We start from the raw sequence: 15,921 nt of genomic DNA on the forward strand, positions 1-15,921 counted from the left end.
CCCTGCGATTTTGCAAGTTCTCCCACTTAGAAATCATGGAGGGGTCTGAAATTCACATTGTTAGGTGCATTACCACTCTAAGAGACAGAATTTTATTTTTTTTAAAATTCAGGAAATCACAATGTATGATTTTTAAAGAATCTATTTGTCTTGATTTGTCCATGATTTCTAAGTGGGAGAACTTGCAAAGTCGCAGGGTGTTCAAATTCTTCTGTTCCTCGCTGTAAATGCACAGAGCTTACGCTATAACCTGCATCCTACTGCAGAAGCCGGAAATATTTACAGAAAAACTAACAAATCAGGAACTCCTTGTCAAACGACCTTGGTTGAAGGAAAAGATCGGCTGACCAACAATAATGGATCGGATATAAAATGGTTGCATTGCAACTGCGCCAAACAAACTAGCAGAATGGAAAAGATGAAATATCAGGACCCCACATTGGTGTAGACCTCTTACTTCTCAATGAGTCTGAACAGAAAGCCCAGAGATCTGCATGCGGCGGGTAGATATTCACCCAGTAGTTTTTCATTATTCAGGCATTTTGTAGATGTCAGATACACTTTACTACATGTGACAATGTAACATCCCATCACTTCATCCACAGATTCGTAATTATGTTAAATTAGAATTCTAGCACTACCATAGGTGGTTTACTCACCACTCCTTCCACTGGGGATTACCATTGCTGGTGTCATTCTATCACCGCTTTATTAATATATCCACAATCCCCAACTAATGCTCAGCCTCCACTTAACAAAAGATACAATAACAGTTGGTTGTGGGAGGATAAGGCACAATCTCAAGTGAACAGGCGCAGATGGAAACATTATTCGTGACAGCATGTTTAGATACATTACATTTGCATGCAAATCTGTCATCTGGCGTCATACTGTAGCATTCAGCTATAATGATGGAATACAGAGCAGTATATATGTTTAAGAGTTACTTTTATGCTACTGAAATAGATGTCTACCCAATGGTGGATTATCATATGGATGGGTGGGCGACCGCCCAGGGCCCAAGGCTGCCCAAACCACCCACCCCCTTTAAAGCCTGCACAACACAGAATCGCTATAAGCCGGCACACAGAAAAGAGTAACTATTGAGGGGTTATGTGACAGGTAAGGCCCCTTAAACGGTACAGATAGCAAGTGTAAAGGTTAGGACAACAAGCTTTCAATGCCTGTAGTGTAACTGGATACACACAGCACACACAGCAGTCAGGATGGGACAAACAGGAATGGGGGGGGGGGGGGGGGGGGCTGCAGAGATATGTGGAGAACAAGCCAGCACTGATTGGAGTCAGACTGTGCAGGGACACACACCCAGTTGGTAATATCCATCTGTACCTTTACTGAAGACCACAAGCAATTCATTCAAAAGCTTGTTGTAGAAATGATAAAGGTATGGAACAAATAAGAGTCATAAGAATAGATGATCCAGAATTGTTATTACGTGGGGAATTTAAGTGGTTACTAAAACAGGCGTGTCAGGAGAAGGGACAGGTTCTCGTTAAGATCCTTGAAACATGGTTGTCGATGCTGGTCTTTCACTGTTCATTCATTTTAACTGTTTGCAATAGTTTAAGGTACAGCTGCAAACTTTCAAAATGTAGCAACCCCTAATAGAGCCGTTTCCTCATGCTATAATTATTAACCTCTTAGTGACCACCAATACATCTTTTTACAGCGGTCGATAAGGGGCCATACAGGCTGGGCTGCCGCCTTTTTAAAGCGGCCCGGTCTAAACGCTGCATGTGCTTCAGAGCAGTGGACAGCAGGGGCTAGGCTCTCCCATGAGGACCAGCAGGAGTGCCAATCTGGGCCGTTTAACCTCTTACATGCCCCGGGCGCTATGTAAGAGGCTACAGAGGGAGCGAACTCCCTCTGTCGCTCATTTCCAGCCCATGAATGGGATGGTGGGGTGTCGATATGTATTCACACAGACCAGGGACAAGTGAAGGCCCCAAGCCTGCCTCTAGAGTGTCCCAGCAGGCCGTGCATGTCTGGCGCAGCCTGCTGGTGGATGTCAGTATAACACCAACATTAAAATACAATGCACTACAGGAACAGTGCAATCTATTTTAGAAGCTATCAAAAGATTGCCTATTATAGTGTCCTTGTGGGACTATTAAAGGGAGTCTGTCACCTCCATATGGCCATATACAGTGCTTACATGGCTCTGTAGCACACCTATACAGGAGTAAAGTGAAAAGAAGGCAGAGCAGTCTGGGCACCTACACACTGAACTCCTCCCCTGGGCACTTGCAAGTGCTCATTTGTATATGAATTAAACTTTGTTTTTCCTGCTGGTGCAAGTCTAAAGACAAAGACAAAGGTACCGTTACAATCCTGTATAGGTGTGCTACAGAGCCATGTAAGCACTGTATATGGCCATATGGAGGTGACAGACTCCCTTTAAATTGTTTAAAAAAAGTAAAAGAAAATGTACTAAATAAAAAAAAAAACAAGTTAAAACAATATGATCTTTTTCAAATGAACACTCAATTGAAACAGTGAAGAGAAGGCAGGGAATGCTTCATTCTAGGGATCGGCCGATATCGGTATCGGCATCTATTTTGCCGATATTCCGATAACGTATTGGGAACACAGATCGCGCTGCTCTCAGCGCTCTCCGTGTTCCCTCAGCAGCACAGGGGAGAAGGAAGCAGTGTCTCCCTCCCCCTGTGCTGCTGCTGCCGCTGCCACCAATGAGAGGAGAGAGGACAAATGGAGGGGAGGGGCTGTGGCCGCTGCGCCACCAATGAAGATAGATCTCTCATTCATTCATATACAGGAGGCGGGATATCACCTAGGCACATGGTCTTTGCTCAGCAGAAGCTCCATTTTTGCCATGCTTTCCCCAATGAAGCGGGGGTGGCGCGCTCCCCATTTTCATAATGACTGAAAAGGAAGCTGCAGGAGAAGGGGGTGTGAGAGGAGCGGCACGGCAGCCGCGCTGATACTGGCAAATCAGCAGCCTCCTCTCTAATAACAAAGCTCTGTACTTTGAGGAGCTTTGTGATTGGATTGCTGTGCTGCCTGTGCCGTTCACAGCGCTCATCAATGGCAGTGAAATTATCATGCGCATTCATACCCATTAGACATTTTTTAGGGAGCAAAACTGCCTGTACAGGCATCTATGACGCTTGTACAGGCATTATTGCGACCTCTGTCTAATGGCCAAAGATCTATTTGTAAATGCTGCAGAGCCCTACTCGAGATCCATTTCCTCTTCTGGTATATGAAAAGAACTCCTTGCCAATATTTCGTAAGGCTGTGTTGCGCCATACAAACGGACAAATTTATTAAATATGAAACCGTGATTGGTAATAGCCTTGAGAACAGTCACTGCTCATTGCGTTATACACTGTAACAATGCACACAGCAGTACGACGACCACAAGTCAACATACGCTACTAAACCTAAGGTCTACCGAAGGCTACTTTGACACTAGCGTTATTCTTTTTCGGCATCGAGTTCCGTCCTAGGGGGTCAATACCGGAAAGTAACTGATCAGTTTTATCCTAATGCTCTCTATTCAGAATGCAATCCGTGCAGGATGCATCAGGGTGTCTTCAGTTCAGTCTTTTTCACTTTTCAGGACGGAGATAATACCGCAGCATGCTGCGGTTTTATCTTCGTCCAAAATTCCGGAACACATGCCAGAATTTTTTCCCATTGACATGCATTAATGCCAGCCCCCGGCAAAACAGATCCGGCATGGCGGTCTGCGAATGCTCAGACCGCAAAAAATGTGAAAAAATAAATAAATGCAGGATCCATTTTTCCGGATGACACCGGAGACACGGATCCGGCATTTCAATACATTTGTCATACGGATCAGGATCCTGATCCGTCTGACAAATGCCATCAGTTTGCATGCGTTTTGACGGATCTGGCAGACAATCCCGGCGACGGGACTGCCTGCAGGAATCTTCTGATGTAAGTGTGAAAGTACCCTTATCTCCGTTCACACAACTCAGTGCAATCTATGATTACCTGCAGGCGGCCGTTTCAGGCTGGAGAGAATCATGAGAGGAACTCCGGAAAATATCTGAACCAGAGATTAGTGAATTGATTCGTTCATTAAAAAGTGTGGGGGCGCATGCACAGTCACTGCTCCGGTAGCAGAAGCAGATCCTCTGCAATTGCATCGCTACTTGGAGCAGGGGCACAGGCGAGAAATTGTCAGCATCGGGCAAGATGTCCGGGCCTCTCAGTCGAGCAGCAGCAGGGGGAGCCTCTTGAACATGGGGGGGGGGGGCCGCAATAACCACAATCCCCACTGTCAGAACTCATAATAGTCAATGGGGATCCAGAATGAAGTACAGGATCCGGCAGCGCCTGTGAGATTCGGCAGGCTAACAAAGATGTGGACGAGGCCTTGCCTGTGCTGGAGCTGCCTCAGGAGGGTGACTACAAACAGCCACTAGGAATCAGCATACAGCATACTACCTCCTGGAGACAATTCGTTATTCCAGTTCGCTCATAGCAGTGAGACCACAGGTAAGTAAGCCCAGTGGCATCCATCAATACAGATCAATGGGCTCTATTACTATGAAGGAGGCAGAATGGGCATTACTACTATGAAGGGGGCACAATGGGCATTACTACTGTGAAGGGGGCACAATGGGCATTACTACTGTGAAGGGGGCACAATGGGCATTACTACTGTGAAGGGGGCACAATGGGCATTACTACTGTGAAGGGGGCACAATGGGCATTACTACTGTGAAGGGGGCACAATGGGCATTACTACTGTGAAGGGGGCACAATGGGCATTACTACTGTGAAGGGGGCACAATGGGCATTACTACTGTGAAGGGGGCACAATGGGCATTACTACTGTGAAGGGGGCACAATGGGCATTACTACTGTGAAGGGGGCACAATGGGCATTACTACTGTGAAGGGGGCACAGAGAGGGAATTACTACTGTGAAGGGGGCACAGAGAGGGAATTACTACTGTGAAGGGGGCACAGAGAGGGAATTACTACTGTGAAGGGGGCACAGAGAGGGAATTACTACTGTGAAGGGGCACAGAGAGGGAATTACTACTGTGAAGGGGCACAGAGAGGGAATTACTACTGTGAAGGGGCACAGAGAGGGAATTACTACTGTGAAGGGGCACAGAGAGGGAATTACTACTGTGAAGGGGCACAGAGAGGGAATTACTACTGTGAAGGGGCACAGAGAGGGAATTACTACTGTGAAGGGGCACAGAGAGGGAATTACTACTGTGAAGGGGCACAGAGAGGGAATTACTACTGTGAAGGGGCACAGAGAGGGAATTACTACTGTGAAGGGGCACAGAGAGGGAATTACTACTGTGAAGGGGCACAGAGAGGGAATTACTACTGTGAAGGGGCACAGAGAGGGAATTACTACTGTGAAGGGGCACAGAGAGGGAATTACTACTGTGAAGGGGCACAGAGAGGGAATTACTACTGTGAAGGGGCACAGAGAGGGAATTACTACTGTGAAGGGGCACAGAGAGGGAATTACTACTGTGAAGGGGCACAGAGAGGGAATTACTACTGTGAAGGGGCACAGAGAGGGAATTACTACTGTGAAGGGGCACAGAGAGGGAATTACTACTGTGAAGGGGCACAGAGAGGGAATTACTACTGTGAAGGGGCACAGAGAGGGAATTACTACTGTGAAGGGGCACAGAGAGGGAATTACTACTGTGAAGGGGCACAGAGAGGGAATTACTACTGTGAAGGGGCACAGAGAGGGAATTACTACTGTGAAGGGGCACAGAGAGGGAATTACTACTGTGAAGGGGCATTACTGTTATGGGGGTACAGAGAGAGCATAACTACTGTGAGGGGGCACAATGAGGGCATAACTACTGTGAAGGTTGTACAATGAGGGCATAACTACTGTGAAGGGGCACAGTGTGGTCATAACTACAGTGAGGATTCAAGTTTTAAAATGGTTTTCAAGTTTAAAAATTGAAGTCCCAAGTTATCGAATTTCACCTCGCTGAAGCGCATACATTTGAATGCTTTATGGAGACGGATCTCCGGACAGCAATAAAAAGAAGTTTTGACTGAAGCGACTTTGATTCTATGATCTAAAGCTCGCTTCGCTCAACGCTAAACATAAAACAAGCCTATACGTCTGCTGCTTACATATATTGACCCTTCCATTACCAGGAGCTGATTACATGACCAGTTTATCGTCCATAAACGTCACCCATAGGGTTGCCACCTTTCCCAACCATAAATACAGGCAAGTTAAGCCACACCCCAAAGGGGGTGTGGTTGTGGGGACGTGGCTTAACACAGGGTGGGTGTGAATTCGCTGTCATACTGTGGCTCCCCAGGAATATTAAAGCCCCCAGTAATATTAATACCCCATTAGTGCCCCCTCAGTAGGGATCGACCGATTATCGGATTTACTGATATTATCGGCCGATATTCAGGATTTTGAACGCTATCGGTATCTGCATTTATTTTGCCGATATTCCGATAGCGTATGGGGAACACAGATCGCGCTGCTGACAGCGCTCTCCGTGTTCCCTCAGCAGCAGCACAGGGGAGAAGGAGCAGTGTCTCCCTCCCCCTGTGCTGCTTCTGCCGCTCCAGCCAATGGGAGAACAGGGGACAAGAGGAGGGGAGGAGCTATGGCCACTGCGCCACCAATGAAGCTTAATCTCTCATTTATTCATATACAGGAGGCGGGAGCTGCAGGATCACATAGCCGGCTCCCGACCTCTATGAGCTGTAGCTGCGATCTGCGGTAGTTAACTCCTCAGGTGCCGCGGATCGCAGGTACTGCTCATAGAGGTCGGGAGCCGGCTATGTGATTCTGCAGCCAGCTCCCGCCTCCTGTATATGAATAAATTAGAGATTAAGCTTCATTGGTGGCGCAGTGCGCCCCCCCTCCCCCCCCAGTATTAAGCATTGGTGGCGCACAGGGCCGGCCTTAGGTGTTCAGGCGCCCTGTGCGAGCTAACCTTGTGGCGCCCCCCCCCCCAAAAAAAAAAAAAAAAAGCTTGTTGCTGGCATCATGGCATAGGCTGGCTGACTATCCAACCAAGTAGTTACCAGCCCTCACACCCCAAAGGCCGGTGTAATGTTATACTTCCCTAGTTCGTGAGATTTCCCTACCCTCGTCACTTCCGGTCGCACCGGACATGACGTGAGGAGGTGTGCAGCATCGCGCAGGCGCACAACGACAGGTTAGGGAAATTTCACAGCAGCGCATGCGCCAGGAGCCTCGCCGGCGGTTAGGGTAGGGAAAAACTATGGGCCAATGCGCAGTGATCGGATGGATGTTTTCAGCTGAACACCGGCCGACACTGCGCATGCACCGGGAGCCTCACCAGCGGTTAGGGAAGGGAAAAATTTACGTACGGGCCAGTGCTTTTTCCCTACCCTAACCGCTGGTGAGGCTCCCAGCGCATGCGCAGTGTTGGCTGGTGTCCAGCTGAAAAAATTAGTTTCCAATGTAGTATTAATAACTAAACAATTAAATAATAAACATATTGCATTGTCTACTTACCACCAGGACAATAAGATGATCTGGACTCTGGCTGCAGTCTGGCTCTGGGGACTCCATTGTCACTCCTTATTCCCCCCCCCCCCCAGCATCTGATTATTTCCCCCCTCCGCCAGCAGCAGGAGCCCCCCGCACGCGGAGGCGCCCCCAAGCACGCGCAGAAGGCCCCCCCCCCCGCCCGCACGCGGGAGGGGGCCCCCCCAGCACGGCAGGAGGCGCCCCCCCAGCACGCGCAGGAGGCGCCCCCCAGCACGCGCAGGAGGCCCCCCGCACGCGCAGGAGGCCCCCAGCACGCAGAGGAGCGCCCCCCCCCAGCACGCGCAGGAGGGCGCCCCCCCAGCACGCGGAGAGGGCGCCCCCCCCAGCAGCGGAGGAGGGCGCCCCCCCCCAGCACGCGCAGGGGGCGCCCCCCCCAGCACGCGCAGGAGGGCGCCCCCCCCAGCACGCGCAGGAGGGCGCCCCCCCCCCAGCAGGCAGGAGGGCGCCCCCCCCCAGCACCGCAGGAGGGCGCCCCCCCCAGCAGCGCAGGAGGCGCCCCAGCACCGAGGGCGCCCCCCAGCACTCTCATTATTTCTCCCCCCATCACTCTCATTATTTCTCCCCCCCACCTCACTCTCATTATTTCTCCCCCCCCCCCATCACTCTCATTATTTCTCCCCCCCCCCATCACTCTCATTATTTCTCCCCCCCCCCCCCTCACTCTCATTATTTTCTCCCCCCCCATCACTTCATTATTTCTCCCCCCCCCATCACTCTCATTATTTCTCCCCCCCCCATCACTCTCATTATTCTCCCCCACCATCACTCTCATTATTTCTCCCCCCCCCTCACTCTCATTATTTCTCCCCCCCCCCTATCACTCTCATTATTTCTCCCCCCCCCCTATCACTGTCATTATTTCTCCCCCCCCCCCCTATCACTGTCATTATTTCTCCCCCCACCCCCCCCCCTATCACTGTCATTATTTCCTCCCCCCTCCCACTCTCTTTTCCACCTCTAGTGTAGCGTGGCCGAGCTCTGTTCGATCCGCGGTACAGGAGCATTTGTTTCCTGTACCCGGCCGGACTGACAGGAAGTGCACACTAAGTGAGCACTTCCTGTCAGTCCGGCCGGGTACAGGAAACAAAAGCTCCTGTACCGCGGATCGAACAGAGCTCGGCCACGCTACACTAACAGCACACAGCAGGCGCAGGCAGGCGCTCAGCCTCAGCCACTCAGGCGGCGCAGAATGAGGGGCGCCGCCAGCCGCCCGAAGTTTTTTTTTTTTAAACCGCAACGTGCGCCCCCTGCTGAATACAGGGGAGGGGGAGATGGAGGGGGCGGGGGCCCGCCCGCCCCGTGGGAAAACATAAGTGCCGCCTCGCCTGCCCATATTACATTGCGGGCTGTCGGCCGCCCGGCAGCCCCTGTTGCTATGGCGCCCTGTGCGGCCGCACAGCCCGCACACCCCAAAGGCCGGCCCTGGTGGCGCAGTGCGCCCCCCCTCCCCCCCAGTATTAACCAGTGGTGGCGCATAGGGCCCCCCCACCCCAGTCGCAGTGCGCCCCCCCACAGGATCCCCTCTCCCCTGATCCTCCGATCGGAGCCCCAGCAGTGTAATGCTGGGGCTCCGATCGGTTACCATGGCAGCCAGGACGCTATTGAAGCCCTGGCTGCCATGATAAGCTCCATGCTGCTGTGTGCACAAAGCACAGAGCAGCAGGGACAGTGTGAGCTCCTATTCACCCTGATGGATCTCTATCAGGGTGAATAGGACAAGGGTTCTAGTCCCTAAGGCTGGTTTCACACGGGCGTTGCGGATTGGGGCCGGATGCGTTCAGGGTGCGTTCAGTGATACTCGCACTATTTTGCAAGCAAGTTCAGTCAGTTTTGTCTGCGATTGCGTTTAGTTGTTCAGTTTTTTCCGCGCGGGTGCAATGCGTTTTGATGCGTTTTTCACGCGCGTGATAAAAAACTGAATGTTTACAAACAACATTTCTTAGCAACCATCAGTGAAAAACGCATCGCACCCGCACTTGCTTGCGGATGCAATGCGTTTTTCACGCAGCCCCATTCACTTCTATGGGCCCAGGGCTGCGTGAAAAACGCAGAATATAGAACATGCTGCGATTTTCACGCAACGCAGAACTGATGCGTGAAAAACAACGCTCATGTGCACAGACCCATTGAAACGAATGGGTCAGGATTCAGTGCGGGTGCTATGCGTTCACGTCACACATTGCACCCGCGCGGAAATCACGCTCGTGTGAAAGGGACCTAAGGGGGCTAAAAGTTAGTTAAAAAAAAAAAAGTTACAAAAATAAAAACACCAAAATATTAAATATAAATGAAAAAGAAAGATTTACAAAAAAAAAATATACCCATTAACAATAAACATTAATTTTCAGCAGATTTGTGGGAATTTTTATTTTTTTTCAAAAATGAAAATTCCCAGAATATCGGTATAAATTATCGGCTATCGGCCTGAAAGTTCACAAATTATCGGTATCGGCCCTAAAAAAAATCAATATCGGTCGATCCCTACCCCTCAGTAATATTAATGCCCCCATTAGTGTGCCCCAGTAAGAGTAATGGCCCTATTAGTGCCTCCCAGAATGAATATTGCCCCCTATTAGTGCCCCCCAGTAAGAATAATGCCCCCATTAAGAGTAATTCCCCCATTAGTGCTACCCATTAGGAATAATGCCCCCATTAGTGACCCCCAGTTAGAGTAATGTGACCCTCATCCCCCGGAAACCGTCACTCGGGGCCGGCACACTGACTGTAGAGTGTTGTGTGAGAGTCCGGCAGCTTTCCTGGGCCCGGTAACGGAGACCGGGGGAGAGGGGAGGTGATAGGAAAGGATCGCAGCAGAAGAGTCGGGGACGGGAGGAGCGCAGGCCCGCGGCTCGTCTCATTGTTATCCGGCCTGATCTGCGAGTGAGAGCGGCTCAGTCCTGGCGCAGCCGCCATGCTGTGGGGCGAGGGTTTGCTGCTCTCCTTCAGCAGCGTCTTCGTGCTCCTGCTCCTGACCGCCCCCAGCTTTCCGGCTTCCAATCCATCCTGACCGGCGGCCTCGTCCTCTTCAGGTTCGAGCCGCTCCCGGAGTGCCGGCCGCTCACTCACCGCCAGCTGTCAGGACCGTGAGCGAGCAAGTCAGACAGTCTGCACTGCAGTTTGAAATGAATCCTGTGCCGGGTCTGAGAAAGGCTTGTACCCGGGCACAGGATTACAAACCCCGACTGTCCGGGTCATTCTCGTACGGGTGGCAACCCTAGTCACCCAGGTTATGAGATTGACCATTTACTAACGAGACACCATTATAACCAGGCACTGTTCGTGTGTACGCCGTTTGAATGGGTCCACAATCCGCAAATGAAGGTCCGCACTGCAAAGAAATAGGACATGTTTTTTTTTTTTTTTGTGCTGTGGAGGCGCAGACCGAAATCCCGCAGAAGTGATTCGTAGTGCTTCCATGGGCATCCCATCCGAGCGTCCGCTCCTTATCTTGTGAATTAGGACCCCTTCAAGTCCATGGGTCCAGGGAACGCACGCAGCCGGGGGCCATATATGGTAGACCGGCAGTATGTGGGCCACAATATGGGCACGGGGCACACACATTGAGGGTTTTTTCAGACGGAGAATAGATCAGACCGGGTGCTGTCCTCCTTTAGAACACTCATATGGGCAATCTTTCGTACAGAGCATCGGTCCATGCCGAGAAAATCGCAGGCATGTTCGAACTTTGTCCGTTTTCCGTGCAAGACACATTCATTCAAATCAACGGGTCTGTGGGGAAAACTAACTGTATACGGACTCCATCCATGTGTGGCCCTCTGAAAGGCGTCTAATGAACAAAAGCCAAATCTGTCACTTTAAGTCAAGCCAACAAATGAGTCTCCATAAAGTTTGCCGATGATTGCCCACCAGGATTCTTTCTTATCCCAAAATCACGGACATCCAACATTTTTCATTTATAAATTGGAAAACCATAATGAATGATACATATTATAAGTAATCCATGTCTATAGCTCAATATGCTGATGCATTTACTGCGAGCTGCAAAATGATGATCATTACCACCCAAATAATCTGGTCAAGAACCACTAGCCTCAAAAAAATAAAAATAAAAAATAAATCACGGACACATAAAAAAAGTCACCTGTTTTTACGGACTGTCCAGACATTTCTGGACGGGTGGCAACCCTGATAACTCATATAGGAAAATACAGAGGCTTTCGGGTATATTCACAGGTTTTCATCAGGTCAGTTTTTAAAGGGAATCTGTCACCTCCCAAAACCATCCCAAGGCACCAGCAGCGTGTTTCTGATTTCTTCCTGAAGGCCGATGCAGCAAAAGTATTGAAAACGTTGTTTTATCCCCTGCCCGGCGCGCTTCTCCACACATGCTTGAAGTCACGGGGGCAGCGGCCTCCTTGCTTCAAGTCACGGTAACCGCACCCCCTTCCCCGCCCCTTCCCTGTGACTGACAGGCGGCTGTTCAGCAAAGGCAGCTGAACTCTCTGCATAAGCGCTGTCAGTCACAGCGAAGGGGCAGGGAAGGGGGTGCGGTTACCGTGACTTGAAGCAAGGAGGCCGCTGCCCCCGTGACTTCAAGCACGTGTGGAGAAGCGCCAGTGGGGGATAAAACAATGTTTTCAGTACTTTTGCTGCATCGGCCTTCAGGAAGAAAGGCATCATCAGAAACACCCTGCTGGCTACACGCAGGTACTGCTGGCGGCTTCCCCTATAGCTACGCCCCTGCTGCTATGCACCACACCGGTGTCAAACAGGAAGTTTACATGGAGGCACCCGAGAGAAGAAGTAGAGGCCGGGGATCATGTTTTTTAGTGCAAATTTGTCCTCAGGACAGGTCACCAATAACAGATCGGCGGGGGTTCGACTCCTAGCACCCCGGCCGATCAGCTGTTCACAGAGGCCAAGGTACTCCGATGAACGCTTAGGACTTTTCCTAAGGTCTCTTACACACGAGCGTTGTGCATTGGGGGACCTTAATTTGCGGTCCCCAATGCACAGACAACGTCCATGTGGCGGCCGGGACGGATTGAGACCCATTCAACTTGAATAGGTCCGTGATCCGTCCGCACCACAAAAAAATTGTTCTATTTTTTTTTTATTTTTTTTTACGGTGCGGAGGCACGGACAGAAACAACACGGAAGCACTCCGTAGTGCTTCCGCGGGGTTCCGATCCGGGCTTGCGTTCCACATCTCCGTGATTGTGGACCCATTCAAGTGAATGCTTGCACAATATAGGAAAAAGCACCAGCCTATGGGCACTGCCACGGTCCTGGCCACCAGAAAGATTGACGCTTTTTTCCTATAGTGTGCAAGCACAACCACCACTGATGGATTGCAGGGTGGTCTGTAACCATGGAAACGAGCAGTGTCTAATGTGATGGAAAAATGAATCCAGCCAGCAAAGGAAGCAATATGGCCAATCACAATACATTAGTAAGTGCCTTGTATTAACTTTCTCTACATGATAAATGCCACTCACTGAAGTGAGACAACAGCCCCTTTAAGGGTTCACAGCTTCTCCTTCCTGAAGCCCAGATCACCTGCACCCAACATCTCAGTCACAAGTTTTAACCCCTTGCTGACTGTCATGCACCAGGGCTGGTACTTACCTCCTCAATACTGCTGACTGTGTTCCTGCAGCTGCTCATCCTAGTGGTGAAGGAAGAGGTGGTGGGAGAGCTGTGGTCCTCCAAGGTCTCCATGATAAACTCTCCCACACTGATAAGATCAGGCATGGTGCCGGCGGGTGAGGGGTTAACAGGGCAGGCGCTGCAGGTAGTTTGCCGCTGGCTTCTGTAGTGTGTGAACAGTGCTGTGCTCCTGCCAGTTTGTATTGCACGGGGGGGGTGTGAGTGAGTAGATTGTATGCGCTGCTAGAATAAAGTCAGGCTCTTCATAGAGGGGGAGAGCAGTCTCCTCGGGGCCCGCCGGTCAAGTATCGCGCAGGGTGTGAACAGCAGCTGGACCGCGGCTCCTGCCTGCTCTGCTGCGGGACTGAATGAAAGGGGAATTGCGCCGCGCATGCGCGCGCCGCGCACGAGGGGGCTAAGCGAGAGTGGGTAGGATGTGAAAGGAAGAGAGGTTTGGTTTTGTGAGGAAAGAATTGATGGGGGTTGCAGAGGAGATGCACTGAATAGGGGTGGATGGAGGAGACTTGGGGTGGGGGGGAGAGGGAATGTATTCAGTTCTAGAATGAGGCAGAGGTGAATAAAACTCTGGGGAGGTGAGGAGACTGACAGGAGGAACAGGGCTGCTGCAGAATGGAAGGCAAATCTCTCTGACAGGGAATGGCTTAACTAACAATGCCTTCTTATTTCACAGCACCAGGAATGTTATCTATAAAGGGGGAAATTTACATGAGGCAGAAAATATAAAAATATGGATTTTTTTTAAACAATCAGTATAATTTTTAGCCCCATTTGGTAGGGCACTGAGAACAGAACGTTAGATTGTGAATAAGAAGGGAAGCAGGCGGCACTCCCCACTGGTATCGTGCGTTATGGTTCACTAGGACGTAGGTAGCAGTAGGGCTGGGGCGGACCTTCACTGAACGCTCGTAGCGACGGCCGTTTGTATCATTTTTAGCCCCATTTGGTAGGGCACTGAGAACATAGAAAGTTAGGATAGGTCACCAACGTTGGTGGGGGCCCGACTCCTGTCACCTTCCCCACCGATCAGCTTTTTTCAGCAGCCACCAGAAACAGAACAGCGGATGAAGCAGAAGGCCCCGTCCACCATGTGGTGGCCATGCCGGTGTACCGCAGCTCAGATCAGTAAGGCTACGTGAAAACAAAGTCAGTTAAAAATTGATAAACTGTCCATTTTTAATGGACATTTTTTCACTGATGCATTTCTGAGAAACAGACGTTAAAAATTCATCCATTCAACTGTATATTTTTCACTCTCGTGGGCATGTATCCTAAGGCCTCATGCACAAGGCTGTTGGGCGGCCGTGACCATATTGCGGCCCGCAAACAGCGGGTCGGCAATCCACGGCCGCTGGCCGTGTGCACCTCGCATCACGGAGGCGGACCCATTCACTTCAATAGGTCCGCAATTCCGGAGATGCGGAATGGAACACCGGAAGCACCCTTGTTCCACACCGCAAATAAATATGACATAGATTTTTTTGCAGTGTGGACAGACCACGAACCCATTCAAGTTGAATAGGTCCGGCCCGCTGCACGGATGTTGCCAGTGCATTGGGGACCACAATTGCAGTCCTCAATGCACGGAACGGCTGCACAACGGCTGTGTGCATGAGGCCTAAGTTTGACAAATCCCCCCCCCCCCCCCTTCACTGCTATCATCGGCAACGATTTTTATGATTGGAGATCAGCCCTCTTAGGAGCCGGCATCAAACCTGTGATTCCTTGGACTAAATTTAAAATATTCATTCTTTTTTTATATTTTCAGATATAGTAGGTATAATATAGGGCAACTAAACCTTTGATGAAGAAAACAAGGAATGGCAGCACTACTCAGAGGGCATTATCATCCGCTGTGTTCAGCTTTTGGAGTGTGCAAAGTACGGATCCATAGAACTTATATGGGATCCGTACTCTGCATGCTCCAAAGCCGAACACTCAGTGCCCTCTGAGTAGTGCGGCCACCCCTTGTTTTCAGTTACCCTTTAAAGGGCATCTGTCAGCAGATTTGTACCTCTGAAACCAGCTGACCTGTTACATGTGCGCTTGGCAGCTCAAGGCATCTGCAGGGGTGCACCACCAATGAGGCGATCGCCTCAGGCAGCACCAGATAGGGGCAGCAGGGGAGCGCTCTCATTGTGGAAAGTCTCATTTCTACATATTGAACTGCATCACTGTACTCAGAACCGCAATACAGTTGAATGCTGCAACGGGGCACGGGACCACCGTCTCCCTGGCCCACAGTTTCCTCTAATAGGCTTTAGTCCTAGTTTTTGTAGCCTATCGGAGGCTGGTGTCATCATTATCACGCTCACTGAGCCAAACTGCCTAGAGCTCAGGATAGACACTAGAAGAAGTCCATGTCTTGCACTGCATTGCTGACAGCAGAATGGAGGTATTTGAGTTTATTATTTTTATTTAGCAGCATGGTGTTCAGCCATGGGGTGGGGGTCATTATTTTGTAATTGGAGAAAGCACTATGGGAACATTGCAGATGTAAAAAGGAGCATTTTTGTACTGGCACACATTATGAGGGTGCCACTACGGGGACATTTATTGTACTGGGGGCACTAAAAGGGGGTCATTTTTTGTACTGACACATTATAAGGGAGCATTTTTGTACTGGCACACATTCTAAGGTGGCCACTATGGGGACATTTCTTCTCTTTACATTGGGAGGCACCCTGGCACAGTATCAGCTTAGCACAATTATTTTTGGAGGACACTATGTTTACGGCACTA

General features: G+C 50.3%; 1 protein-coding gene across 2 annotated transcripts in view; it reads right to left on the bottom strand.

Annotated features, from left to right (window-relative positions):
* Window positions 1-13,568, bottom strand: part of LOC122942436 (arf-GAP with SH3 domain, ANK repeat and PH domain-containing protein 2-like) — a 141,990-nt gene extending 128,422 nt beyond the window's left edge. The window contains exon 1 of one of the 2 annotated variants that reach the window (XM_044300055.1): window positions 13,141-13,568. In XM_044300055.1, coding sequence (XP_044155990.1) covers window positions 13,141-13,266 — 126 coding nt within the window. In that variant the 5' untranslated portion in view covers window positions 13,267-13,568. The remainder of the gene's footprint in view (window positions 1-13,140) is intronic. The other variant, XM_044300054.1, reaches the window with a different exon arrangement.
* Between the last annotated feature and the right edge of the window lie 2,353 nt (window positions 13,569-15,921).

This window comes from Bufo gargarizans, chromosome 6, assembly GCF_014858855.1.
Source record: "Bufo gargarizans isolate SCDJY-AF-19 chromosome 6, ASM1485885v1, whole genome shotgun sequence".
Taxonomy (NCBI): Eukaryota; Metazoa; Chordata; class Amphibia; order Anura; family Bufonidae; genus Bufo; species Bufo gargarizans.